Source organism: Lonchura striata, chromosome 6 (assembly GCF_046129695.1).
Source record: "Lonchura striata isolate bLonStr1 chromosome 6, bLonStr1.mat, whole genome shotgun sequence".
Taxonomy (NCBI): Eukaryota; Metazoa; Chordata; class Aves; order Passeriformes; family Estrildidae; genus Lonchura; species Lonchura striata.
In genome coordinates, this window is record NC_134608.1 from 53,254,372 (window position 1) to 53,278,793 (window position 24,422).

The 24,422-nt window shown below is 56.1% G+C and overlaps 3 protein-coding genes and 1 long non-coding RNA gene across 4 annotated transcripts; 2 read left to right on the plus strand and 2 right to left on the minus strand.

Moving 5' to 3' along the window:
• The first annotated feature begins 200 nt into the window (after nucleotides 1-200).
• PSMD13 (proteasome 26S subunit, non-ATPase 13) lies at nucleotides 201-7,185 on the plus strand. The gene is made up of 13 exons (XM_021524741.2): nucleotides 201-362; nucleotides 605-683; nucleotides 1,291-1,325; nucleotides 1,422-1,477; nucleotides 1,827-1,870; nucleotides 2,070-2,156; nucleotides 2,689-2,860; nucleotides 3,367-3,446; nucleotides 3,533-3,658; nucleotides 4,153-4,215; nucleotides 4,929-5,009; nucleotides 5,678-5,794; nucleotides 6,527-7,185. The coding sequence occupies exons 1-13, from the start codon at nucleotides 268-270 to the stop codon at nucleotides 6,620-6,622; spliced, it is 1,131 nt and encodes a 376-aa protein (XP_021380416.1). The 5' UTR covers nucleotides 201-267; the 3' UTR covers nucleotides 6,623-7,185.
• Nucleotides 7,186-8,432: 1,247 nt separating this feature from the next.
• On the minus strand, nucleotides 8,433-9,788 carry LOC110467552 (uncharacterized). Its single transcript, XR_002464867.2, has 2 exons — nucleotides 9,634-9,788; nucleotides 8,433-8,650 (listed from the first exon to the last, which is right to left on the minus strand). It is a non-coding gene; the product is annotated as an uncharacterized LOC110467552 (long non-coding RNA).
• Nucleotides 9,789-11,822: 2,034 nt separating this feature from the next.
• Nucleotides 11,823-21,061, plus strand: PGGHG (protein-glucosylgalactosylhydroxylysine glucosidase). The gene is made up of 13 exons (XM_021524740.3): nucleotides 11,823-12,233; nucleotides 12,647-12,857; nucleotides 13,322-13,757; nucleotides 14,030-14,149; nucleotides 14,626-14,757; nucleotides 15,039-15,150; nucleotides 15,502-15,574; nucleotides 16,017-16,153; nucleotides 16,880-17,013; nucleotides 17,177-17,272; nucleotides 18,061-18,158; nucleotides 20,194-20,405; nucleotides 20,492-21,061. The coding sequence occupies exons 1-13, from the start codon at nucleotides 11,981-11,983 to the stop codon at nucleotides 20,554-20,556; spliced, it is 2,079 nt and encodes a 692-aa protein (XP_021380415.2). The 5' UTR covers nucleotides 11,823-11,980; the 3' UTR covers nucleotides 20,557-21,061.
• A 1,249-nt stretch (nucleotides 21,062-22,310) lies between these two features.
• Nucleotides 22,311-23,478, minus strand: IFITM5 (interferon induced transmembrane protein 5). The gene is made up of 2 exons (XM_021556098.3): nucleotides 23,320-23,478; nucleotides 22,311-22,599 (listed from the first exon to the last, which is right to left on the minus strand). Exons 1-2 carry the CDS (start codon nucleotides 23,476-23,478, stop codon nucleotides 22,381-22,383), a joined length of 378 nt encoding a protein of 125 aa, XP_021411773.1. The 3' UTR covers nucleotides 22,311-22,380.
• Nucleotides 23,479-24,422: the final 944 nt, after the last annotated feature.

The window sequence follows — 24,422 nt, forward strand, 5'->3', positions numbered from 1 at the left end:
TCGGTCCGGCCGTGCGGGCGCGGGGAGCGGCGGCGGGGGAAGGCCCGGCGGTCGGCGGCGCGGCGGCGTTGCCGTGGCGACCGCGGGGCGCGGCGGGACCGGCGCCAAGCGAGTGCGCGGCGGCGGCGGGCTCGGGGCGTTACGGTACCCGGCGCGCCCTGCGCGGCCGGAAGTGAGTGCGCACAGCGGGCACGGCGCGGCCTGCTCGCCCCGGTCCCGGCCCCGTCCCGGTCCCGGCCCCGGCCCCGTCCGGGCCCCGCCGCCGCCATGAAGGACGTGCCGGGCTTCCTGCAGCAGAGCCAGAGCGCGGGGCCGGGCCAGGCCGCCGTGTGGCACCGCCTCGAGGAGCTCTACAACAAGAAGTGAGCGGGGACGGGGTGCGGGGGGACCGCCCGTCCCGGGCCCCGGAGCCCCGCGCGGCCGGGCCCGCCCGGGCCCGCGTCCCTTGAGCCGCCTCGGTAGCCGCCCGGGAGGTGACCCGGCGGTGTTTGCCCTGTCAGGGGTTCCAGCCCCGGCTCGCCCCCGATCCGAGCCCCCGTCAGCCGCTGCCGGGCGCGTCCCGGGCCGTGGCACGGCGGCTCACGGGGCTGTTCTGTGTCCCCAGGCTGTGGCACCAGCTCACTCTGCAGGTGCTGGACTTCGTGCAGGACCCCTGCTTCGCCCAGGGAGATGGGCTCATCAAGGTGAGCCGACTCTTCCCAGCTTTCCTGGTGTTTTGTACCAGGGAAAACTCAGCCTGCGGCTTCTCTCTTTCTTAATTCTCTTGGAGGATTACTGACCTTTGTGGGTTCAGCTTCGGGGGTGTTTGCACTGGCTGCTTTGTGGAAATTCTGCTAAAGTTAAATGTCTTGGGTTCAGAAGCTTCACAGTGATTCTTTACTTCACTTACCTAAATTTATTATCTTTAGGAGTTGCAAGGAGATTTTTTTTTCATTCCATATTTTAGTAAGTGCAGGATGGGTGTTCATTGCAAGAAGCTTATGGGGATAGAATTAGATAAAATTAGCAGTTCCGGGTTCTGAACAGTGCTGGACTTTCTTTATGGGATGCCCGATTTTCTGGAATAATCATAGGATTGAGGTATTTGAATGGTGTGGGTTAGAAGAGACCTCAAGGACCATCATGTTCCACCCTCCCTGGAAGGGACACCTTCCACTAGCCCAGTTGGCTCACAGCCCTGCCCAGCACTTCCAGGGATGTTCAAATGAGCTGGAATAGAGAGGAAACATGGTGAGGAGCTCTGAACCCGGGTGCCCTTTGCCATGAGTGTCCCTGTCCTTGTCCCTGCAGCTCTACGAGAACTTCATCAGCGAGTTTGAGCACAGGTGAGTTACTGGGGGGGCTTGAGGGTCACTTGGAGGGGCTTGGGGTCACCTGAGGGGTATGAGGGACCTGTGCTGACTCTGAGCTGCTCTCTGCAGGGTGAACCCCCTGTCCCTGGTGGAGATTATCCTGCACGTGGTGCGGCAGATGACAGGTGCGTGTCCTCCCCTCTTCCCTGTCCTGTTGTGACCTCTGGAATGTGGCCAGGGATGGGCCAGTCTTGGATGGGGAGGTGTTGTGCTTCTGCTATGTCGGGAAGGGAAAGTGCTGGCTTAGAAAGCATAGGTTATTGATGATTCCTGGAGTAGGAAGTCCACAGCTTCTCTGGAGAGGTGGTTGGTGGGGAAAAGGCCAGCTTACCTGGCAGCAGCTGCTGCAGGCTGAGGGTACACCATGGAAAACCCATATTCCAGTCATCAGGAATCCTGTCAAAGGTGGCTTGGTAAGCGAGGTTTAGCTCCATGAGAGCTGCTCATTTAAATCTGTTTTTCCCTCTACTCCAGATCCCAATGTGGCCCTGACTTTTCTGGAGAAGACCCGGGAAAAGGTATGTTGGAAGTTGCTCTTGGTGAGTTTTGCCTCTGAGCAAGCCAAGAGTCACTGGTACGTGTATCACCTGTGCTGGAGAGCAACACCTTTCCACAGGAATCTGAATGCAGGAATATGGTCACAAGGGGCATTTGTCCAGCCCCTGGAGCACACCTGGCTGCAGGTGACGCTCTGAACAGGTCCCTGTGTCCCTGCAGGTGAAGAGCAGTGACGAGGCTGTGATCCTGTGCAAAACAGCCATCGGGGCCCTCAAGCTCAACATCGGGGACCTGCAGGTCACCAAGGTGAGCGGTGGCCTGGGATGGGGAGTTTTGGGGTGCTGTGGCATTTCTTGGTTATCCCAGCTCCTGGTCCTGAGGGACTTTTGAGCTCGCCAGGACCTGTGGTGGTGTTGTTGCCTGAGCCCCAAGCACATGGGGTTTGTCATCCTAGGCTGGTTTTAAAACCATCTATTAAACCCCAAAATTATGTTTTTCAGGTAGGGCAGCTTTGAGTCTCCTAGAGCAAATGCAGAGGGATGGGTTTGGGTGATGGAATCCTGGAATGGTTTGGGTTGGAAGGGATCTTGAAGATCACCCAGTCATGGGCAGGGACACCTTCCACTAGCCCAGGTTGCTCCGCCCTGGCCTTGGACACTTCCAGGGATGGGGCAGCCACAGCTTCTCTGGGAAACCTGTGCCAGGGCCTCAGCACCCTCCTCACAGGGAAGGGTGTGGGAGCGATGGTGGCCTTGCCTGGGATGTCACCAGGGATCCCTTGGGGAGGTTGCCATCCTTAGAGCTGGGAACTGTAAGAGCCAGGTCTTGTCCTTCCCAGGAGACCATCGAGGAGGTGGAGGAGATGCTGAACACCCTGCCCGGGGTGACATCAGTGCACAGCCGCTTCTACGACCTCTCCAGCAAGTACTACCAGACCGTGGGGAACCACGCCGCCTACTACAAGGATGCGCTGCGCTTCCTGGGCTGCATCGAGGTCAAGGACCTGCCAGGTAACTCCTCTCCAGGGCTAATCCCACCTTCCACACTCCGCTGCATTCCCCAACCCAAATAAATGCCCTGGCTGAGGTTTTCCCTCTGTGTCGTTTTGGCTGTGCTGTGGTGGATCTGAGGTCTGGCTGGACTGAGGAGTGACCTCCAAGGACCTGCTCCTGAGTTGTACTGGGAGGAAGAGGGGGAATGCCCCTGCCAGAAGTACAATTTTGTTCCAATTCCCAAAAATCTTCACTCTGGATTAAAAAAGCAGCCCTTTTGTGCTGTGGTTACTGCAGGCTCCTGAATTTCAGGCGCCGTGGGGGAAGATGAGAGCTGGGAATAGTTTAATGTAGGTGAGGGATGGCTTGATAGAGCTTGAAGTGGTGCTTTATCCAAATTATTTTTGGTTTGAGTTTTGTTGTCATCCCAATTACTTTTGGTTTTATTTTTTATCCGTAGTGGGTTTGGTTTGGGTATTTTTTCATCCAAATTATTTTTGGTTTTGTTTTTTTTTTTCTTCCAGTATCAGAGCAGCAGGAGAGAGCCTTCACCCTGGGGCTGGCCGGGCTGCTGGGAGAAGGCGTCTACAACTTTGGGGAGCTGGTGAGTGCTGCCACATCCCTTCATCCCTGGAGCCCCAGGAGCTGGTTTTTTTCCCCTGCTGACACCCTCCTGCCTGTCCCCTGCAGCTGATGCACCCAGTGCTGGAGTCCCTGCGCAGCACGGACCGGCAGTGGCTCATTGACACCCTCTTCGCCTTCAACAGCGGCAATGTGGAGACCTTTCAGGCCCTCAAGTCAGCCTGGGGGCAGCAGGTGAGGGCTCTGGGACTGCTAAAGGCTCAGGCTTGGGATTTCCACCTGACACTTGGAGTCTGTGGACTTTTTCTTAATCACCTCTGCCTCATTCCTGGCTCTGGAGCACTGGTACAATTCTGTTCGGAGCCTAGGAGTGGTTATTCCATCTTGATACACATAATTAGTTTTCTTTTGACTTCTCTTTGGAGTGCTTCCAGTGGAAAACAGTGGTTTTCCTTCCTGTTCTGGGAAGTGTGGGGGGAAACAGTGATGTTGGATGTTACCTGCGCTGGCAACACCAGGAATCACTGGCATAGCAATGGATTTGTGAGTTCACTGGCACTTGGATTGTTTTCTGGGACCATTCTTGGCTGGTGGGTGGGCTGTGGTAGCCTTCTTCCTCTTAAATAAACTCTCCCAGGGATTTATTCCTCTATGTAAAGCTGTTCTGCCCCAGGATGGGGAGAAAAATGTAATCTTGACCTGATTTGGTGCCTTTTCTCTCCTCACAGCCTGACCTGGCTGCAAACGAAGCACTCCTGCTGCAGAAGATCCAGCTATTGTGTCTCATGGAGGTGAGTTGGGATGTGCTCAGTGTGTCTGGTCACTCACCTGCAGGAACTCCTGGATACAGGAATTTCAGTGTGGATTTGAGCTGGTGATGGAGGCACAGGCAGGTGCCATGAGGGAAAACACCTCATGCTGGGCTGCTTGTCCCTAGGTTTGGGAGGGCTCTTGCATGGAGTGCCAGGACAAGGGGGAATGGCTTCTCTAACAGAAAGTTAGGTGGGATATTAGGAAGAATATCTTCCCTGTGGGGGTGGTCAGGCCTTGGCACAGGTTGCCCAGAGAAGCTGTGGCTGCCCCATCCCTGGAAGTGTCCAAGGCCAGGTTGGACAGAGCTTGGAGCAACCTGAGATAGTGGAAGATGTTAATTCTGTGATGTGGAGGAGGGGAAGAGCAATCCTTCAGGGATGGTGTCTGCAGTATGTTCCAGGATGAGAAAAGACTTTTAGAACAGAGTTCAACACCTTTGTTTCCCTGAGGGACTGAGGGTCCTTTCCCTGATGGATAATCTGAAACAGTCCCTTCCTGTCACTGGAAGGCTCTGCTGTCACCATACTAGTGTAAAACATTCTTGTTTGAATTACTTTGATAAACATGAGAAATGCAGTTTCCAGTGCAGAGTGAGACTGGGCAGGGCAGCTTGGGGGAGGCTCTGTGAGCTGTGGGAATCCCTAAAACCCTGTGGGGGTTGTTTTTTTTTTGGTTTGTTCCCTGGATCCAGATGACTTTCACCCGTCCAGCCAACCACCGCCAGCTCACCTTTGAGGAGATTGCCAAGAGTGCCAAAGTCACCGTCAACGAGGTGAGTTTGGGGTTAGGCACCCTTGGTAATGTCCAGATTCTGGAGCTCTGAGAGTGCCTGGGTAGACCTGAACCACACAGAATCCCAGAATCATTTAGGCTGAAAAAAAGCTCTGATATAATCTAGTCCAGCCTGTGCCCAGAGCACTGAATGCCACATCCAGTCATTCCTTGGGCACCTCTAGGGATGGGGACTTCAACACCTCCCTGGGCAGCCCCTTCCAGTGCCTGACAGCCCTTCCCATTAAAAAATTATTCCTGATTTTCAACCTGAACCTCCCCTGGTGCAGCTTGAGGCTGTTTCCTCTTGTCCTGTCACTTGGTCCCTGGGAGAAGAGACCAGCTCCCACCTGCTGCCTGGGGACAGTTGGGCTCTTCTGGCTTTTTCCAATTGCCTTGTTCTTCCTTAGATTTCAGAGAAAAGAAAATAACTCTAGGTTTTTTTAGGGGAAAAAGAACTAAAAAAACCCTAAAATCCAGTTTTAGGGAGAAGAACTCCTCTTTGCCAAGGTGCTGAGTCCCAAGGCAGATCTGTCACCTGAAAGGGGACAGCTGGGAGAGCTGCTGCCCTGGATTCTGAGGGGATCTCATGTGAAGATGCCAAGTTTTATTAATCTCAGGGAAAATGGGGTGGTCTGGGTCATTTCCCAGGATTATCTGTGTCCCCAGGTGGAGCTGCTGGTGATGAAGGCGCTCTCGGTGGGGCTGGTGAAGGGCAGCATCGACGAGGTGGACAAGAGGGTGCACATGACGTGGGTGCAGCCACGGGTGCTGGACCTGCAGCAGGTAATGGCCACCAGATCCAGCTGGGTCAGGGAGAGGTGACCTGGGAGTGACACCAGAGCCAGGATGAGTCATGGCTTGGGAATGAGCCTCCCTGGGGGCTTGGCTTTGCCCCCGATGTTTCACCCAGAAACCTTCCAGGAGGTGGGACAGGACAGGGCTGGCACATCAGTCCCTTGTGAAAGCCACACAAACACCATGGAACACAGAAGCCATGGTTGTGTTTTCTAGAAGGATCCAGGCCTCATTCCCAAATGCATGAAACAACCTCTGGGAGTTTCAGGGGTGTGGGAGGCACAGTCCTCTTGGGAAGAGAGAAGGCCAAGGTATAATGGAGCTGTTGAGTTTCTCAAGTTCATCCTTGTAACACTTAAGGAGACTGTGCAGGGTGTCTTTACCTTCAAACCCAAAAATCAGTGTCTGGAATTCCAGCTGCAGACAATTCCTTTGGTGCATTTCAGTTTAGGCCAGCTGGTAGAAGCTGTTAATCCCAGAATCCCAGGATGGTTTGGGTTGGGAGGGACCTTAAAGCCCATCCATGGGCAGGGACACCTTCCACTAGAGCAAGTTGTTCAAGCCCCATCCAACCCGGCCTGAAACACTTCCTGGGATGGGGCATCTCCCTGTCTCAGTGTGTGGGGCTCTGAGGGATGGTTTGAGCTCTCAGGTGTGGGAAGGAGCCTGTGGGCATTCCCAGGAACTGAGGCACTCTGTCCCTGTGGCCTTGCCTTGCAGATCAAAGGGATGAAGGATCGCCTGGAGTTCTGGTGCACAGACGTGCGGAGCATGGAAATGCTGGTGGAGCACCAAGCCCACGACATCCTGACATAGAGGAGAGAGTGATTCCTGCTGCTCCTGAGGCCAGCAGCACTCAGAGCACTGACTGTACTGAATCCATGGAGGGGTGGGTGGGCAGAGCAGGAGGACGAGGACGTGGCCTTTCGCTGTGTGACCCTTTGGTGCTCGAGCCAAGCTTTCCCTCTGCTGGCACGGGTGACTCTGATCCCTGATCCCAGAGCTGCGTCCTGGGGGGATGGATCATTCCTGATCCCTCCTGCCTCCAGCTGCTGTAGGAGGGTGGGATCCTAGTGCAGGATCCAAGGGGCCTTGGCCTTAGGGGACACAGCCTGTCCTGCTGCCCTCTCCCCCTGCCCCTGCAGCAGCCTGAGGCAGCATTCCCCAAATCCTCTTCCTCCCCTAGCCCTGCTTCCCTCTGCCCCTCCTCATCTGCAGCAGAGGCAGTGTTTGCTCCATCCAAGGGTTTTCCCGGGATTCCTGGTTAGTGGGTGTGTCCATACACTTGAGGGGGTGGGTGTCTTTCACCAACGCTTTGTGCCCAAGTGAGGTGCAGTGGCATTGCCGGAATAAACGTCTCTGCCTTCCCTTTTTGGGAATTCTGTGTCATCTCCGTCCCTGGCAGCTGAGCTGATGACAATTCCTTTAAAAACGTGTTTCCAGGGTCAGGCCTTGCCACTCCTGGGATTCAGGAGCTTTCCTCACCAGTTTGGTTCTCTGGTGTCATTAGCAAATGTCACTGCTGGAATTTTTGTACTTTTCCTGCTTTTCCTGCCTTGACTGAGGGTGTTAATCCAGCAAGAAAAAGAAGGGAGCATGTGGCTGATGCCAGACTGGTGCAGAGATGCCTCACACAAAGGAGACAGACTTTGAAAAACAGGACAAAATGGAATTGCTGGAGTCTGTACCTGCTCACCCTCCTCCTGCTGCTCTCCAGGCCCTTCTGGCTGAAATTCCCTCCTGGATGGGGAGGGGTTGTTCTGTGCCCAGTGCCTGCCTCTTCCTTGCCCAGCCACTTGATTTGACTTGACCAATTCCTGCTGCATCCTGTCTTCCAAGGCTTACTCCTGGTGCCACTTTAGTGACTTCAGGAAAGCGTATGGAAGAAGTAGGTGTTCCAATCAGGAAAATATTCCCATTATTTCATAGGTAAGGACAGGAGAAGCTTTAAAGGAGCAGAGTCTCCTTCCCAGTGCCATGTCAGATCTCATCCTCATTCCCAGGGCTGTCACTACACTTAGGAAACAAAGGAAACTCCACTGGAGTCACTGAGTTGTGGGGCTGCTGCTGCTTGAGATCAGCATCCAAAATCTGGAATATCACTGTGGGAAGCAGTACCAGCTTCTCTCAGGAGCACATCTCCCGTGCTGTGGGAGCACTCCCCTGGCCGTGAAGCTCTGAGCAGCTCCTGGGAATGAGGGTCAGATCTGCAGAACTGTGACAGCTCCAGAGGCTTTTCCAAGACACCTGGAAGTACCCCTCGCTACCCAAACCTTCCACGTGCTGGGTGCTTCCCTGGCACAGGTCATTTGGGATGTGGTGGCTGGAGAGGCCCTTCCTACAGGGCAGGGAGTGGGCAGGCGTGCAGCCCGCAGCCTGTGGCACCCTTTTAATGTCACTCCCAGCCTTTGGGTGTTTTCCTGCCGGGAATTTACCTTGGAATGGCTTCCTTGCTTGTGCTGGGAGAGGTGCCTGGGTGCACGCAGTGCTGCAGCTAGTGGAGGCTCCAGAGGGAATGTGCCTTCCCATTGGGACCTGCTGGCAGCCCTTGAGGGAATGCTGCCATCAGGGCAGCAGGCACAGGTCCGGTTCGTTCCCTACAGGACGGAGCAAGCCCAGTGAGGCCTTGTTGAATGCAAAGATGGATTTTAATGAGCAGGCTCGGGGGGTTCCATGGTGAGGCTCTGCCCGAGGGAAGAGCCCTTGGGATGCTCTCAGCAGGGAGCAGGCTGCTCCTGCCACTCCTCACTCAGGCCTGCTCCTGTAGTTGTAGATGTTGCTCAGGACCCAGGCTGTGGGCACCAGGAAGGACGTGAACATCAGGGTGAGGGCGATGGCTTGTTCCTGAGGGGGACAAGGAGCAGGAATCAGTGGGATGGCTCACAGGGCTCCCGGGATGGCTGCGCTGCTGCCGTCCAACCCGGCACCCAGCTCACTTCCCTGTGCTCTTCCCAGTCCTTGGCACTTGCCCTGGGGCTGTGGGGAGAGGTTTGGGGAGCAGAGCTGTTCCCACTGGCAGTGGATGGAGCTGGTGCTCTCCAGGTTTGTTGCTCCTCCGGGACACTGGAGCAGTGTTTGACCTTGAAGCTGTGGCTGGGGCCTGCAGTGTTCCTGACTTTCAGGTGACTTTGGGATGGGAATTGCAGCCAGCAGCAGCCCCTCATTTCCCCAGTACAACCAGGACAGCGTTAACCTCCCACACTGGCACCTTCCTTTGATTTATTTGCCTGGAAAAAGCCTCTCCCAGGCTCCTGCAGCTCCTCTGTTGAAGACCTTGGAAAGGCAGCAGAGGGAAAACCCCAAATTAAGGGGTGGAGGGGGAATCAGGCATAATTTTGGGGGAAAACTTCTTTTTCCCAGCTTGTTTTACCTAGCCTGGGAGGGTCTGGTTTGGGGGGGACTGTCCCCGCAGGGGGAATGTCAGAGGGATCTTGGGCTCTGCAGTGACAGCAGCTCCTGTCCTTGCCTGTGGGGACACCCCTTTGGGGTGATGGTCCCAGAATAGGGGCCGAGGTCTGGGTGTGGCCCTGAGGGACCACCAGTGTCACTGCTGCCCCTTGCCCTGGGCTGCAGGGACCCCCAGACCTCAAAGGTTTAAAAAAGGGCTGAAAGGACAAAATCAAATGGAAGCAGGAGCCGGTGAAGGGGGGGAGCAGGACATGGACACCGTGGGGGTGTGGGCTGGAACCTGAGGGTGCATTCCTTCTTTTCCTCCCCCTCCCCTTTTGCTTCCACCCCCTTCCAAAACAGTTTGGCCCAGACACACAGAATGTTTGGGCCCCTCCAACTGGGCTGTTCCCACGTTTTCAGCCCCCCAGGATACTCACACCAGTGGAGAGTATGTTCTCGGGGGGGTGGGAGCGGAGCTGTGCCCGGGGGACCCGGCTGATCCGGAGTGCAGCTGCCAGGAGCTGGGAGCCCCTCTGGAAACCCCTCATGGCGCTCTCAGGGTGATCCCGCTGCTCCTCGCTCTGCAGCTGCCCAGCTTGTCACTGTCACTGCCGCCACCACCCCCTGCCACTCCTTGGCACAGCTCCAGAGGCACAGGGAGGAACAGCCTGACAGGTTTTCTCAAATTGCTCTCTGCTTAATTTTATTTCCCTTAATTGTTTTGGGATTTTTTTTTCCCCCTCAGCACTGCCCAGGGGTCTGAGACTAAAAACTGTCCCCAGCCAGTGCAGGGGGGCACTGAGATGTTCTGCTGGAGAGCAGAGACCTCCTCTTGGATGGGGCCTTTTCCCTTAGAGCAAAACTTTTCCTTTGGAGCAGAGCTCCTCTCTCCTTGGACCTCCTCTTCTGTGGGCTTTTATAAACTTTTTAACACTCAAAGCACCATTCAGCGGGAAGGGACTTTCTGGAAAAGGCTATTTCCAAATTCCTCTGATAAAGGGAAGGAAATGGGATGGATGCCTGCCACTGGGATCAGCTGGGGAAGAAACTGCTTGTCCCGGTGTGCTGGTGGTTGCTGGAGGGGATTCCAATGCCCCAGAATCCCCATGGATACCCGCTCTCCAGAGGATGGATATTCCTGCCCATGTCATGGACTCTGCCTGTGCTGGAATCAGCAGCTGGTTGTGAGAAACAAACCAAAGGGGAAATGAATCCTGCTGGGGCCCAGCTGGGATTAGACCCTGGAATACCAAAGGAGTAGAGGGGGGAGTGTTACTGCTAAGCTCTGCCCTTTGTCAGGGTGTCCCCAAGGTGTCCCTGGGGCATTGGCAGCTGCAGGACTGACCCATGGGGGCTTTTCCATGGATTTACAGTGCGGGACAGATGTGTTATGCCAATCCTCTAAATGCTGGATCAGGCAATAAAATAATCCCGGTGAACACCGGGGCCGGTGGCTTGGAGCACCCAGTGGCACCTGGCTGCAGCTCCAGCCCTGGTTCCCTGACCCACCAGGATGGGACCAGCTGGAAGTGGCTTGGAAAGGCATGCCAGAGCCAAAGTCCAGATGGAATTTTTGTCCTCCCTGGAAAGAGGCGAGGGGAAGGGTCAGAGCGTGGCTGGGGCCACGGGAGGTCAGTGGGGTGCGCTGGCTCCCTGCCAGCGGCTTTGGGAATATAACTCATCCAGCTTGGTCTTCCTCTTTCAGTTCCTCCTTCCCAGGCACAGGGCAGCCCCGGGACTGCCGCGGGCACTCAGCTCAGCTGGGCAAACACCTGCGTGTCCAGGATCATTTTTCCAACTTTTTCTTTTTAAGGAGACGAAAGAAAAAAAGCGATTTCCTTCCTTCTTTCTCGGTTGGGCAACTTCCGTCCTTCCCTGGAGCAGCCTCCCTCCGCCTGCTCAGGCTCAGCCCGGCCTCGGGACAGAAGGCAAGATCCACTTCCTCCCTTCCTCACCCCGGGGCTTGGGGCTGGGTCGGGATTTCTCACTTTCCCGAAGGCAGGATTTTCCTCACAGCTCAGTCTCGGTGAGGAAACAGAGCTGAGCTTGAGCGTTCCTGCATCCGGCTGCTGCCAGGGAGGGATTTAGGGGCTGGGCACCCTCTTTGTCCCTGTGTCACCCCGGCTGGATTGGCAGCTCTGCTCACAGTCTCTCAGAGCCTCATTTCGTCATTCCTGTGTTTTTCCTGTGCCCGGCATTGCCAGGAGCCAGCTGCAGCTGCCTTTTGTCAGGAGGTGCTTACACGTGTCTGTATCTGTAAATTTCTTTAGTCTGTCATTACATATATGTTTGTACATGACACAAAAATATAGTTTTATGTATGAAAAGCAGAATAGAAAGGTCCTGCCCCAGGAGGCTGAGCTGGAGATGTGGGATTGAGGGGGAACAGGGGTGCAGTGAGCTGGGAGAGGGGGAAGTATCAGGAACTTTTCAAAGTGTCACGGAACAGCACTGGGAGGAAGAGGAGGCCATGGGGAAGGTGGCTCTGTATGTGTTGGGAGAAACTGGTGCAACCCTATCCCGCAGCAGAAGAGGAAGAGGGAGGAGGATGAGAAGTGATGAAGCCTGTGAGCTGTCAGGATTTGGGACAGCTGGAGATGGGGTGAAGGGGCGGAGGGGATGCACCCCGGGGCTGGGAGGAAACTGGGATGGGGGAAAACCGCTGGAGGTGACCAGAGGGGACGCTAAAAGGGGCAGAGAGCAGGCGGGGGAGTGACAGGGAGCTGACTTTGTCCCCTCAGCCCTCATCCCACCCCTGCGGCTCCGCGGGTGGGGCCGGTGGCGATGGCCGATGGCGAGGGCGACCCCGGCGTGTTCACGGCCACGGCCCTGCCCGGGGACCCTCGGCTGCTGCCCACGGTGACCAACGCCTTCTTGGGCACCCGCGTGTTCCGGGACATCCTGCACGCTGCCGGCGTGTACAGCGGGGCCGCGGGGGACACGCACCGCGCCGACCTCCCCAGCCCGCTGGGGCTGCGCCTGGCAGCGCCCGGCGCCCGCAGCCCGGCCGAGAGCTTCACCCTCAACACCTGGACAGGTGAGCAGGAGCCGGCACCTGCCCTGTGGGCTCTGCCAGAGGCTCGGTTCTCTCTGCTTCTGCTGCCTCTTCCACTCAGTCACATCTTCCTTCTCCTCATTCTCTGTTTGCCTCGGTGCTGCTCCTCTGGAACAAGCAGAAAATCCCCCTTTTGTGTGGGAATAAGTGATTTTAAGGCTGTAGCTCTTTCTCTGCTGGGGCCAGGTTTCACACTCTTTAATCACAGAGCCTGGTAAAATGTTTAATGGCACAGACCATCCCTCAGCAGCTCAGCCAGACTCGCTGTCAGTGGTGTTCTCCAGGCCACAACTGGATCTGATCTTGGGAAAAGCAATTCCTTGGCCAGCAGGAAGCAGTAGATAGGGCAGAATCCAAGTGTTTCCAAAGGCTGGTGGCTCTGGCTGTGCTTGCAGGGACCTTCAGCCATACGATTCAGTCCCCTGGCTACACGGCCACCCACCAGCTCTACGCCCACCACTCCCTGGTGCACCTGATGGCCTTCAGCATCACCATCCGGCGCTTGGATGGCTCCACGCATCCCATCACCGTCCAGCTCCAGAGCCTGTTCGTGCCACAGAGCCAGGACCTGCACTTGACCCCAGGCCCAGACTTCCAGGGAGCGCAGTGAGTGTGGGGAATGGGGGTCCTGGCCCTGAACCCACCCTGTGCGGGCTGTGGCGCAGTGCCCTGCTCTCCCCTGGGGAATAAACTGCAGTTGTAAGGTTGGAGTGGGGCTGGAATGGTGAGGGGCGTGGGGCTGGAATGGTGAGGGGTGTAAAGGCTTCTGCACACCTGCTTTGTCCTGGCAGGTGTCTAAAAAGACCCCTGAAATTAAGCATAGAAAACATTTTTATTACTTGCAACTGCAGAATTAAGCCTCACACTGACGTGTGAGAACAGTGAATGTGATGGAGGCTAGATGTGATTCCAAAGTGAGGTTGGGGAAAACAGGAGATTTGGAGATGACCCCTAGAACAGGATTCCTGGGACCAGAGACCATTTGTGATGGCTTCCCACTATCAGAGGGTAGGGTTAGATGGGATATTGGGAAGAAGCACTTTCCTCAGTCACTTCCCCATCTCCCACAGCTACATCTACGGGCAGACACTGGTTCCCGAGGTGGAGGGGGGCCCCCGTCCCACTGTCCACATGCTGTGGACCCCCATCCCGCAGTGGCTGACGCTGGGCGGGGAGGAGCAGGAGCGGTGCTGGCAGTTCCTGACGGCCGTGGCCAGGAGTGAGGAGGAGGCAAAGCACAGCTACAGCGTGGGGCTGGCCCTGCTGGCCGCGGGGTCCCTGCACCACTCCCACGTCCGCGCCTGGGCCGCGCTGCGCCGGGGCTGCTCCGTGGAGCTGGACGGGCCCCCGGCCCTGCGCCAGGCGCTCCATGGCTGCCTCTACTACCTGCTGAGCGCCGTCCCGCCCCGGGACTGCCCCGGAGTCCCGTTCCACGGCATCAGCCCCGGCGGCTTGTCCAATGGCACCCGCGGCGAGGACTACTGGGGACACGTCTTCTGGGACCAGGTGAAGGAGGCTGTGCTGACCCGGGGGCTTGGCACGGCGAGTGGGATGGAGGACACTCCACCCTTCCATTGGGATGGAGCAGACTATCCTTCAGTAGTCTGAAGGAAAGATGGAGCCTTCTCCATCCTTCCACTGGGATGCAGCAGGCTGTCCTTCAATAGGGATGGACAAGACTCCATCCTTCCATCGGGATGAGGGTGTACTTGAAGGGTGGAGCTGGCGGGAGCATTTGGCTGCTTTCCCCCAGCCAATCCCGCCGCGCGGCCTCGCAGGACACCTGGATGTTCCCGAATATCCTGCTGCTGTATCCCGAGGCTGCCCGCGCCATCCTGCAGTACCGCGTCCGCACGCTGGAGGGCGCCAGGCGCAATGCGCAGGAACAAGGCTACGAGGTGGCACCGGGACCCCGGGCTGGGGTGGCACCGGGACACCGGGCTGGGGTGGCACCGGGACCCCGGGCTGGGGTGGCACCGGGACCCCGGGCTGGGGTGGCACCGGGACACCGGGATGGGGTGGCACCGGGACACCGCGATGGGGTGGCACCGGCCCCTGTCCCCAGGGAAATCCCGGGCTGGGGTGGCAGCAGCCCCTGTCCCCAAAGCAATCCCGGGCTGGGGTGGCAGCAGCCCCTGTCCCCAGGGCAATCCCGGACTGGGGTGGCACCGCTCCCTGTCCCCAGGGCAATGCCTGGCTGGGGTGGCACCGGCCCCTGTCCCCAGGGCAATGCCTGGCTAGGGTGGCACCAGCCCCTGTCCCCAGGGCAATGCCTGGCTGGGGTGGCACCGGCCCCTGTCCCCAGGGCAATCCCGGGCTGTTTCAGCAGGGCACAGCTCCAGGTGATGTGCTCATGGATGCCTTCTCTCGGCAGGGCGCGAAGTTCCCGTGGGAGAGCGCAGCCACTGGCCGGGAAGTGTGTCCTGAGGAGATCTACGGAGCCCAGGAAATCCACGTTACCGGGGATGTCCTGATGGCCTTCGAGCAGTATTACTGCACCACGCAGGTAAAGGGAGTGTGCTCCACCTGAGGGTGCTCCACCTGATGGCCTGGACCTGGACACTGTCACTGTCCCTTCCCTGAGGAACTCTGCTCTCTCTGCTCCGCAGGCTCCCTCCTGCAGCCCTGCCTTCTCTGTCCTTGCTCCTGTGGGCATCTCAGCATCCCGTTGGCTCAAACCAGGCCAGTCTTTCTTCCTGCTCCCTCCATCTCCTCAGAGCTCCTCTCCATCCTCCTGCTGGCTTTGGGTCTGGTGGAGTCTCCTTCATGCCCCTGTTTTTCCTCCAGGACCAGAAGCTGTTCCAGGAGGATGGGGGCTGGGAGCTGGTGGAAGCCGTGGCTCAGTACTGGTGCAGCAGGATGGTGTGGAGTGAGGAGGAGCAGCTCTACCACATCAGAGGTACCTTTGCCATGAAAATGGCGTGGAAAGCAGCAGTTTGGAGCCACCTGGTCTAGTGGAAGATGTCCCTGCCCATGGTAGGGGTGTGGAACTGGATGAGCTTTAAGGCAACCCAAACCACCCTGGGATTCCATGATTTGAAGGTCCCCTTCAGGATGCCCTCAGGATGAGATGCCTGCATGCAGCAGCCAGAGCTGCATCCCAGGTTGTTCCTGCTCCAGCACCAGCACCTTGTATGTTCTCCCTGAGCATCCCTCTGGGATCCAGGCAGGCAGGAGGGTCCCCTTCCCCCGGAGCCACGGCAGCCCCTGGGTGTGCTGGGGTACAAAGTGTCCCCTCCTGTGCCCGCAGGTGTCATGCCCCCAGATGAGTACCACAGCCAGGTCGATAACTCTGCTTACACCAATGCTGTGGCCCGGCGCAGGTAATGTTTGAATGACACCTGGGAGCATGGCCTGGCTCTCTGCTCTGCCACCTGGCACTCTGCAGGGATGGGAGCAGATCCCAAGGGGATCCTTCCTCACTCTCCTCACACCCCTCTCCCTGTCACCTCTCTGCAGTCAGAGGAAGAGTGGGGACTCCCCTGGCTCCTCTGACCTGTTCAGTGCCCACGTGAGGCTGAGAGGGATCTCCATTCACAGCAGGGCTTCTCCCTTGGCATTCCATGGGGTGTCTGTGCTGTTGGCCAGCTGGAGACATCCACAGCCAGGGAAAGAAGCTCCTAGCTCAGTGATGGAAGCTGTTACCCCTGGCTCAATCTCTGCCCCTTGTTCTTCCACAGCAGCTTTTTCTTGCAGCTCCTATCACCTCTCTCCTCTCACCATCACCCATCCCTGACATAAAACCTTGTTCCTCCTTCTTTCCAGCTTAAATTTTGCTACTGACCTGGCTCGGGACCTGCTGCTCCCAGTGCCAGAGGAGTGGGAGGACCGTGCCAGGAAAATCAAAGTGCCCTTTGATGAGGAGAGGAAATACCACCCTGAGTACGATGGCTACAGCCCAGGTGAATGGGGAGGCAGTGGCAGCAGCCTATGGAGATGGCCATGGATCACACTTTTAAACCTAGAAGGATCAGAATTCCAACTGGTTCAGACTTGGGAATGGCAGAAGAAGATTCCCTGCTGTTGCCGCAGTGCAACAAGCTGGGCTAAGGGTGTGTTATAAATGAAAATTTCTCCAGCCAAATTAAAATGAAAAAATAAAATATTTATTTTGCAATTCAAATTCTATCTAGCCAGCCACAAGGAAAGAACACAGCCGAGCCCGGGGTTGGCCCTGGGTGTGCAACAAAGAAGCCAGCCTCAGCAGAGGTTTTCCTCTATGCCCACACTCCTCCATCCTGGCACAAGCAGTTTTTATAGGGAAAATTCTGCCTGAGGCCAGGATTTCAACAATCAAACTTCTATTCAGAGTCCCATAGTTTGATGAGATTTCCTTTCTTGGCATCCATGTATCACTTCAGATATATGGCCATCTCCAGAGTGCCACATCCTTTTACTTGTAAATGGGGTTTCAACATACACCAGGTTTTGCCTGGGAGGGTTGGGGGGATTCCTAATACAAACGTGTATACCCCAACAAATATTCAATATCACATATATCATACTAGAAATGGCGATAATTATATCTACTGCACATAACAGGTTTTCCTGCTTCACTGGGTTATTTCTCACCAGTGGACTCAAAATCTTAGGAAATTTGGGAACTGTCTGAGCAGCCCTGTCCCCAGGTGAGCCGGTGAAACAGGCGGATGTGGTCCTGCTGGGGTTCCCACTGATGCATCCCATGAGTGCCGAGGTGCGGAGGAACGACCTGGAGATGTACGAGCCCGTCACCGACCCGGCCGGGCCAGCCATGACCTGGGTGAGGAGAGGGCAGGGCCCAGCCTGGGATTCACCCCTGGGAGGGGGTGCTCCATCCAGGGGACAGTGCAGAGCTGGGGTGTGCGCTGGAAATGTTCCCTCTGGATGGAGGGGTGGGGAGGTGCTGCTGCTCCACTGCGCTGTCACCGGTCCCTCTCTGGCAGAGCATGTTTGCCGTGGGCTGGCTGGAGCTGAAGGAGCTGCAGAGAGCCCAGAGCCAGCTGGAAAAGTGCTTCAGCAACATCACAGAGCCTTTCAAGGTGAGTGGCAGGGCTGCAGATCCCTCCTGCTCCCAGGCAGGTGACGATGGGGTTGGAACCACAGAACTGCCTGGAACATCTGTCTTGGTTTGGAAAGACAGGTGTCTGCTAAGGAAAGTAGGAGCTTCTCCTGAAATGGAAAAAATGTTGAGCCCCTCCTTTCGAATTGTTACAAATTTGAAATTAATGGGGGCTCTCAGGCAAAAATATGGGAATAGGAATAACAGCTCTTTATTAGGGAAGAAAATAATAAGGTAAAGTAAACAATGCAGTGAACCAAAACAACACTGACAGAGTCAGAACACAACCTGACACCCTGTTGGATGGGGTGTTGGCAGCAGTCCAATTGGAATTGTGGCTGCAGTCCTCCTGGAGTGTCAGGTGTGGTTCTGTTGGAGCAGTGATCCTGTAGAAAAGGGTGTAGGCTTCCTCTGAAGAGGCCGTGGAAGAGGCAGCTGTTCCTCTGGGAAATCCAGTGCAGAAAAAGCCGTGCTGGTGTTCCAGATACTCAAGATTATATCCAGTTAGGAATGCTTGGCTCCTCCTTCTGGGCAGAGCATCTGACAATGGGATGTTATAGTTCTTATCAGTCATGCAGTGACATTCAATAGCCCATTATCAGTGGATGTCTCCCCTGAAAGAGGATTGGCTGTGGAAGAGATAAGGAAAACTGCCCACTTAACAGAAGATAACTGCCATACAGATGGGAAATGAATTCGCCTTGCCTCAAAATGTGGGACAGCATCCCAAATCAATTCCTGCGCCATCTCTTTCTTCTGCTGGAGCAGGTCTGGGTGGAGAACTCGGATGGGTCGGGAGCTGTGAACTTCCTGACAGGGATGGGTGGATTCCTGCAGGTCATCCTCTTCGGCTTCACGGGGTTCAGGTGAGACCTGTTGTGTCACTTCTATCTCCCACTTGTCTCTTAAAATGTCCCTGTTTGGCTGGAGCGAAGTTGGGAACAGGTTTGAGGCTCATGACAGGTGACATTTGGGAAGCAAAATGCTGTTCCCTAAGCCTGTTCTCTGCTTCAGCAGCAACATCCTCCTGTCTCCTTTGGATGTGGTGAGGAATCACCTCCTGCAGCCTCACTGTGGCCTCCCTGCTCACATGGGGCTCCAGGAGCCTCCCTGGAGTGAAGCGCTGAGCAGGCATCGCCTCAGCTTTAAAATATCCTGGGAGAACATGGAGCTGTTTGTGTAATTTCAGAGCTGTGGTGGTTTCCACCCTGGAGCCACTGTCTCTTCAGCCTATTCCTGGTTTAATTGAGGCTGGATCAAGTCTTTTCATTCCCAGTGAAATCTTCCAGCCCTAACTATGTGTTTTCACTCCACGTGTGTGGCCAGAGCTGCTGGGAAATCCGCCCCATTCCCTGGTGGATCTGGGTGCTGTACTCCCAGCTGGAAAAGCCACCCATTCCCTGGTGGAGCTGGGTGTGAGTTTCCGCATTCCCAGCTGGAAATCTGGGCTTTGGCCAAGCTGGGAGGTCTCCAGGCACCCAGTGTGTGCCCGGTTGGGCCCCTCGTGGCACAGGCTCAAGCCACAGCTTTGGGGCTCTGGCCAAATTCCAGAGGTGGCAACAACATTGTGCGGCCACGCTCCCGCCTTTCCTGCCTAGGACACGGATCCTGTGCAGTGCTGGGGCTCCCCAGGCCCCCAGACCTGCCTTGAGCCCCCTGCAGCCCTCTCAGCCCTCTGGGGCTGGTGGTGGAGAGCTCTCTTGCGCCAGGATTTGGGCTGGGGACAAGCGGGGCTGTTGTTTTTCCTCACCCAAAGCCAACGCCCACACAGGCAGCTTGGCTTTGGCTCAGGGATGGAGGGAGAGTCGGGATGTTTGTTCCATTGTTTCTGGGGAAGGAGCGCTGCTGGGGATGCAGAGCAGACGGGGTCGACTGATGAGGCAATTAGAAGATGGTTTATTTATTGCAAAATCAGTCTCATGGAAGGCTGAGACCTACGTTCAATGCCATCACATCAGAAGCCGTTTGAATTTTAGTTATAATGTCTTTTATATATTTCTTATCATATCTTATATAGTTCTTGATCAGCTACTTCTACAAAGCTCACTAGCATCTTCATAAACCGACCATTCACTGGCCATCATAGCTAGAAATGATAGCAAACTGTAGCACATTTCTACAAGACATTGCTACATTTTACACAATTCTGGCACAATGTGCTTCTTTTTACCAGTCATAGAACTCTGCAGACGCCTGCTGCTGTATCTTCTGCTTTTTGCCAACTCTATAACAAGTTCTATTGCTAGACTTTAAAATTTTCTACTATCTTGCTTAATGTATTTATTTGCTTCCATGAGGCATATTTCTATCTGCTTAAAACATATTTCTGCTTGAGCTACAAATCTTTATTCTTACTTTGTGTCTGTTTCACTTTTCTGTTCTAAACCTTCAAGCCTTCCCCAAGGCCTTAGGTCTGTATCCATCTCTATCTCTGAGCCTTGGGAGCTCTCTGCCTGCATTTCCCACTGAGCAGCCGTGCTGAGCTTCCAGCCCTCCATCCCACGGGAGTGGGAGCTGAGGGTCACCTGCTCTGAGAGGAGCAGGGCATTCCCCAGGTTCTGCCAGCACAGCTGCTGCTGGAGCCAAGCTCTGAACCAGAGCAGGGAACTGAGCTGTGTTTTTCTAAGTGTGAAATCTGACCTCATGGAAAGCCCAGGCCCCAGCTGTGGAGCTGGAATGGGACAGGAATGTCTTGGGGTGGGCTCTGGAATCACAGCCCCAGTAGCTCCTTAGCAGGTGCTCCATCAGTGTGTCTGGGGTTTGCCCAGAGATCCTTGGATGCACTGAGGACCCTCTCAGGCTCCTCTGGTGATACCTGGGGAGGTGGCTGCTCCCCAACCCCAAGCTGGGCTCCTCTGTGGCTCCTGCTGTTCCCACCCTGATGTGCTCCTGCCTTTCCAGGATCACGAGGTCCAGCCTCCTCTTTGATCCTGCCTTTCCTGACAATATCACCAAGCTGGAAGTCTCCAGCGTCTCCTACTTGGGCAACAAGCTGGAGGTCACCATCACCAGGGAGGAGATCAGGATGGAAGTGACTGAGACCTCCCAGGACCCTCCGGCGTCTCCCCTGGAAGCTGTGCTGGAGTCGGGACAGTGCTTTCCCTTGTGGGAAGGTGTGGCAGCAGTGCCTGCACCTGCTCCCTGAAATAATTTGGGAAGAAACCATTCCCGTATCTCACACAAAGCTTTTCTGTTGCAGGGCAGAGTGTCTCCTTCCCCACAGCACCTGGATGGATCCAGAGGTCACCCAGCAGGACCCCCTAAAGCCTGGCTGATCCAGGTGTTGCCCACTGGAGCAGCAGGTCCGGGATGTTGGTGGAGTTTACAGTGGGTGGAAAGGCGGTGCCAGGCTGTGCCAGGAGGCCTTTGTCCCCCCAGGACTGTGTGTGTCACCTGTCCTTGTGGCCCCAGGGCTCAGTGGCTGAAGCTGTCACCATGGCTGGAGCTGTCACCTTGTCTGAGCCCCCCGCTCCCCTCCACACATCTCTTCCTTGGTGCAGGAGAGGAAACCAAGCCTGAAAGTGACCATTTCAAACGTGTTTGCTGAACACTCCGGAGTTTTTTATGCTCTCAACATGTTTGTGTTTGTAAGGAAGCCCATTCCTGACTCCAGGATCCTGACTCCAGCTCCTCCAGCATGTCCTGCCCTGGTCTTTGCCTCCCCCCTGTGCTGCTCCGTGGGCTCAAAGGGCTGTGGAGGCTCAGCCACTGCTGTTTCACCAGATGAATGATGTTTTGGTGCTAAATAGTACTCCAAAATATGCAACTGAAAGCCTTTTAACCCTGTGTGGGCAGCACAGAGCATCGTTCCTGTTATTTGGTGTGTAACATCCCCCATATGTTTTTAAACCCTTATCGACACTATTCCCTCTCTTTTCAAGCAGTTCTAGAGTTAAATCCTTTCTCACTTGTCCTCTGAAGGGCTGCAGGAAGCCTGGAGCTGTAGAATTATCCCGTCAGATGGTGACAAGGGCAGCATTTTTCCAGGCCTGAGCAGCCTCGGGGCGAGCAAAGAGCTGCTGTGGGTTTGCTCAGGGCGTTTTTGGTGTCCCAGAAATCCCAAGGAATTCCCGTGTGCCTGCACAGGGCGGACACGGTATCCACAGCCCCTGGCTCTGGGCTGCAGAGCATCCTCCCCTCCACAGCCTCCCCGTCCCCGTGCAGAGCAGCCCTGGGTGGGAGCAGGGAATGCCGAGGGCGTTCCCTGCCCCGAGGGGTCTGTCCTGGCCAAGCCAACCCCAGGAATCTCGGCCCGGTTTATAAAAAGCCCCGCGGCTGCTCCATGCCCCGGAGCATCTGGGAGTGCTTAGGGCAGGAGCAGGGACGCTCCCGCTGCCGTGTAATTACTCGGGTCCTGCTCCGGCCTCATCACAGCCGCCAGCCCCTAATTAGCGGCAGCTCTTGGCACGAGAAAGGGACCATGCTGTCCCCAGCCCTGTGCACTGCACCAGGAATGGGATTTGGATGGGGCTGGGATACAGCCCCGCTCTGAGCCAGGGCTAGTTGGCAGAAAAGGGGGTTTCTCCTCAAAAAAGGGGTCCTTTAGCCCCAGAATGAGCTGTCTCCAGCCCAGGGAGCAGGGAGCAGCAGGAGTGCTTCCCAGCTTTCCCCCTGTCCTGGCTGGGACTGGCTGGGGATGTCTGTGTTGCTGTAATGAGTTTGCAGGTGTCAGCTCCATTTGGGATGGGGAGGGGACAACCCCATTTGCTTCATCCCACGAGGCCCAGGAGTGTCTCTGCTTCCTCCCCTCCTCACTCCTGGGGGTCCCAGTGGCCCTAAAGGCTGTGGGAACAATGAAGTCTCTTGGCTGCCAGGACCCCCATCAGAGCAAATAATCCCAATTTACGTTTTCCCTTTGGCACCCCCCTGCCCCTTTTCACACGCAGAAACTCACACTGTGTGAAGCGTTTAATGATTTAAATAGTGACCACGGAAGCTGGGGCTTCACACCGGATAATGGGAGGTAAAAAACCCCACAGGATAAACAAAAACAACTGGGGTTGGGGAGTGGGTGGCAGAGAGGGGTGGTGGCCTTTTGGAGGGGCCACCAGTGATGCAGAGGAGGTACCACCAGCCCTTCACCCTGGGTCACTGGTCCTCGTCGTCGCTCCCGCTGAACTGGTAGGTAAAGAAGCCAACAGACTCCTGGGCCAGCTTGGAGAGGTGGATGACACCGGTGACAATGAGGGCACCGAGCAGGAGTGGCAGCACCACGCTGCCTGCCGTGGCCAGGGCGTTGTAGCACCGCGCCTTGGAGCTGAAGTGCCGAGCAGCTTCCACGTCCCCAGACACTTTCCGGTCCCGAGCCTGCAACAGCCGAAGACAGACCCTTCCCTCAGCCCCTTCCCAAAGCCCCCTTCTTGCAGCCCTTTCCCACAGCCTTTCCTGCACCCCCTCCCTGCAGCCTAATCCTGCGCCAGGGCTTTGTCCCTCTTGCAATCCCAAATTTATCCATCCATCCATCCATCCATCCATCCATCCATCCATCCATCCATCCATCCCAGGCTGTTCCTGTTCCCCTCTGACCCTGCATCCTTTCCCCTTTGTGTTTTCCTTCCTGCTTCATCCAGAACCTCTCTGGCTCCAGCTCTGCCTGTACCCATTTTTCTATCCCAGTCTTGCCCAGCTGGGGCTGGGATTTTCCCTCCTGCTTCCTCCAGAGCTTCTCTGACTCCGGTCCCTGCTTGTCCCCATCTTTCCACAGCTGGAGCTGCTCCTGCCGTGGGGGAGGTGGGATGGCAGAGGCATCTCGGTCCCTATGGCACTTTTTAGGATCAAGCAGCTGCTCCTCGGGTGGTGGGCAGGGGGCTATGGTTATCCACGGCTGTCCCACAACCTCTGGAATCAGCGGCAGGAAAAGCAGGGAGGATTCACCAGCGGCAGGTGGAGAGTGTTGGGATGTGTCCGCCCCAGCCCGCCCGGGATTATCCCAAGCGCTCGGTGCCTCCTCGGGCATCCCTCCCCCGGCGTGTGCGTGGGGAGGGACTCCCGGAGCTCCCGGGCGCTCCGGTGCCGCCGCTCCCGTACCTTGACGGCGAAGGCGAGCGCCACGAAGCCCAGGCAGCAGAAGTTCATGTAGAGGGTGTTGAAGATGGCCCAGACCAGGTGGTCGCGGGGCGCGGGGGCGGCGGGGGGCGGCCCCCGCTTGGGGGGCGGCCGCTCCTCCCGGGGGTACGAGGTGTCCATGGCCATAGAGAGGGGCACCCGCCGCTCCGGCAGCCTCGCGGCAGCGCGGCCGGCCCCCCTTTTATATCCCTGCTCCGCTAAATATAAACCTGGGAAATTACAGCCCTGAGGGATGTGGTTGTCCCACGGGCTGGGCTGGGAGAAAGGCTGGGATGGCGAGCCCGCGGGTTTTTAATAGCCAGCATTCCTGCCGGGATGAGGAGCGCGGGTGGCTCCGGCGTGACTCCGACGCCGCAGGAGGGTCACTCCAAGGCGGAGCCCAGGACCAGCACGGCGCTGGCTGGCACAGGTACCCCCGACCCCACCCTCCGGGTGTGCTGGGCAGGGCAGAGCCCCCCTCGGCAGCACTTTTGGGCTGCCAGATGGATGAAATGGGAAGTTAATAAAGAACGGTGGAAGAGCCGCATCCATGGGGCTCCCCGGCAGCGGCGGGGGGACACAGGGCTGCCGGGTGGGGGGGCGTGGACAGCCAAAACACGCGGAGGAGCTTTAATTTCCTTTTCCTGCCATCTCCAGTGTGAAAAACACGTTTACTCTCTCTTGAAAACTTATAAAGTTTAATAAAGGATAAGAGGAGATAAGGAACACAGAGTAAAGATTACGGCTGGGTGTGTCTGGGTACTTAGTTAAGAGCACACTTATCTTCGGAGATACTTCTTAAACACTTTTTTCTTATATCAGCCTGTTGTATATTTATAGACTCTTATGTACGGTAAACGTTTTTCTTAAACTAGTTTACGTATTTTAAGAATTGTTTACTATTACTCTTTTTTGGTTTTACTTTTTTAGAGTATGTATATTTTTTCGTTGTGGTTTTGAGGGTTTTTTATTACTTTTAGTTTTGGCTCTGTCTACAGATGGTGAGCGTTGATAGTTGGTATATCTGTAAGCAGTTGGTTTTTTTATATGTTTATTGGGTGTTATCTAAGCAGGCATTTTAACGC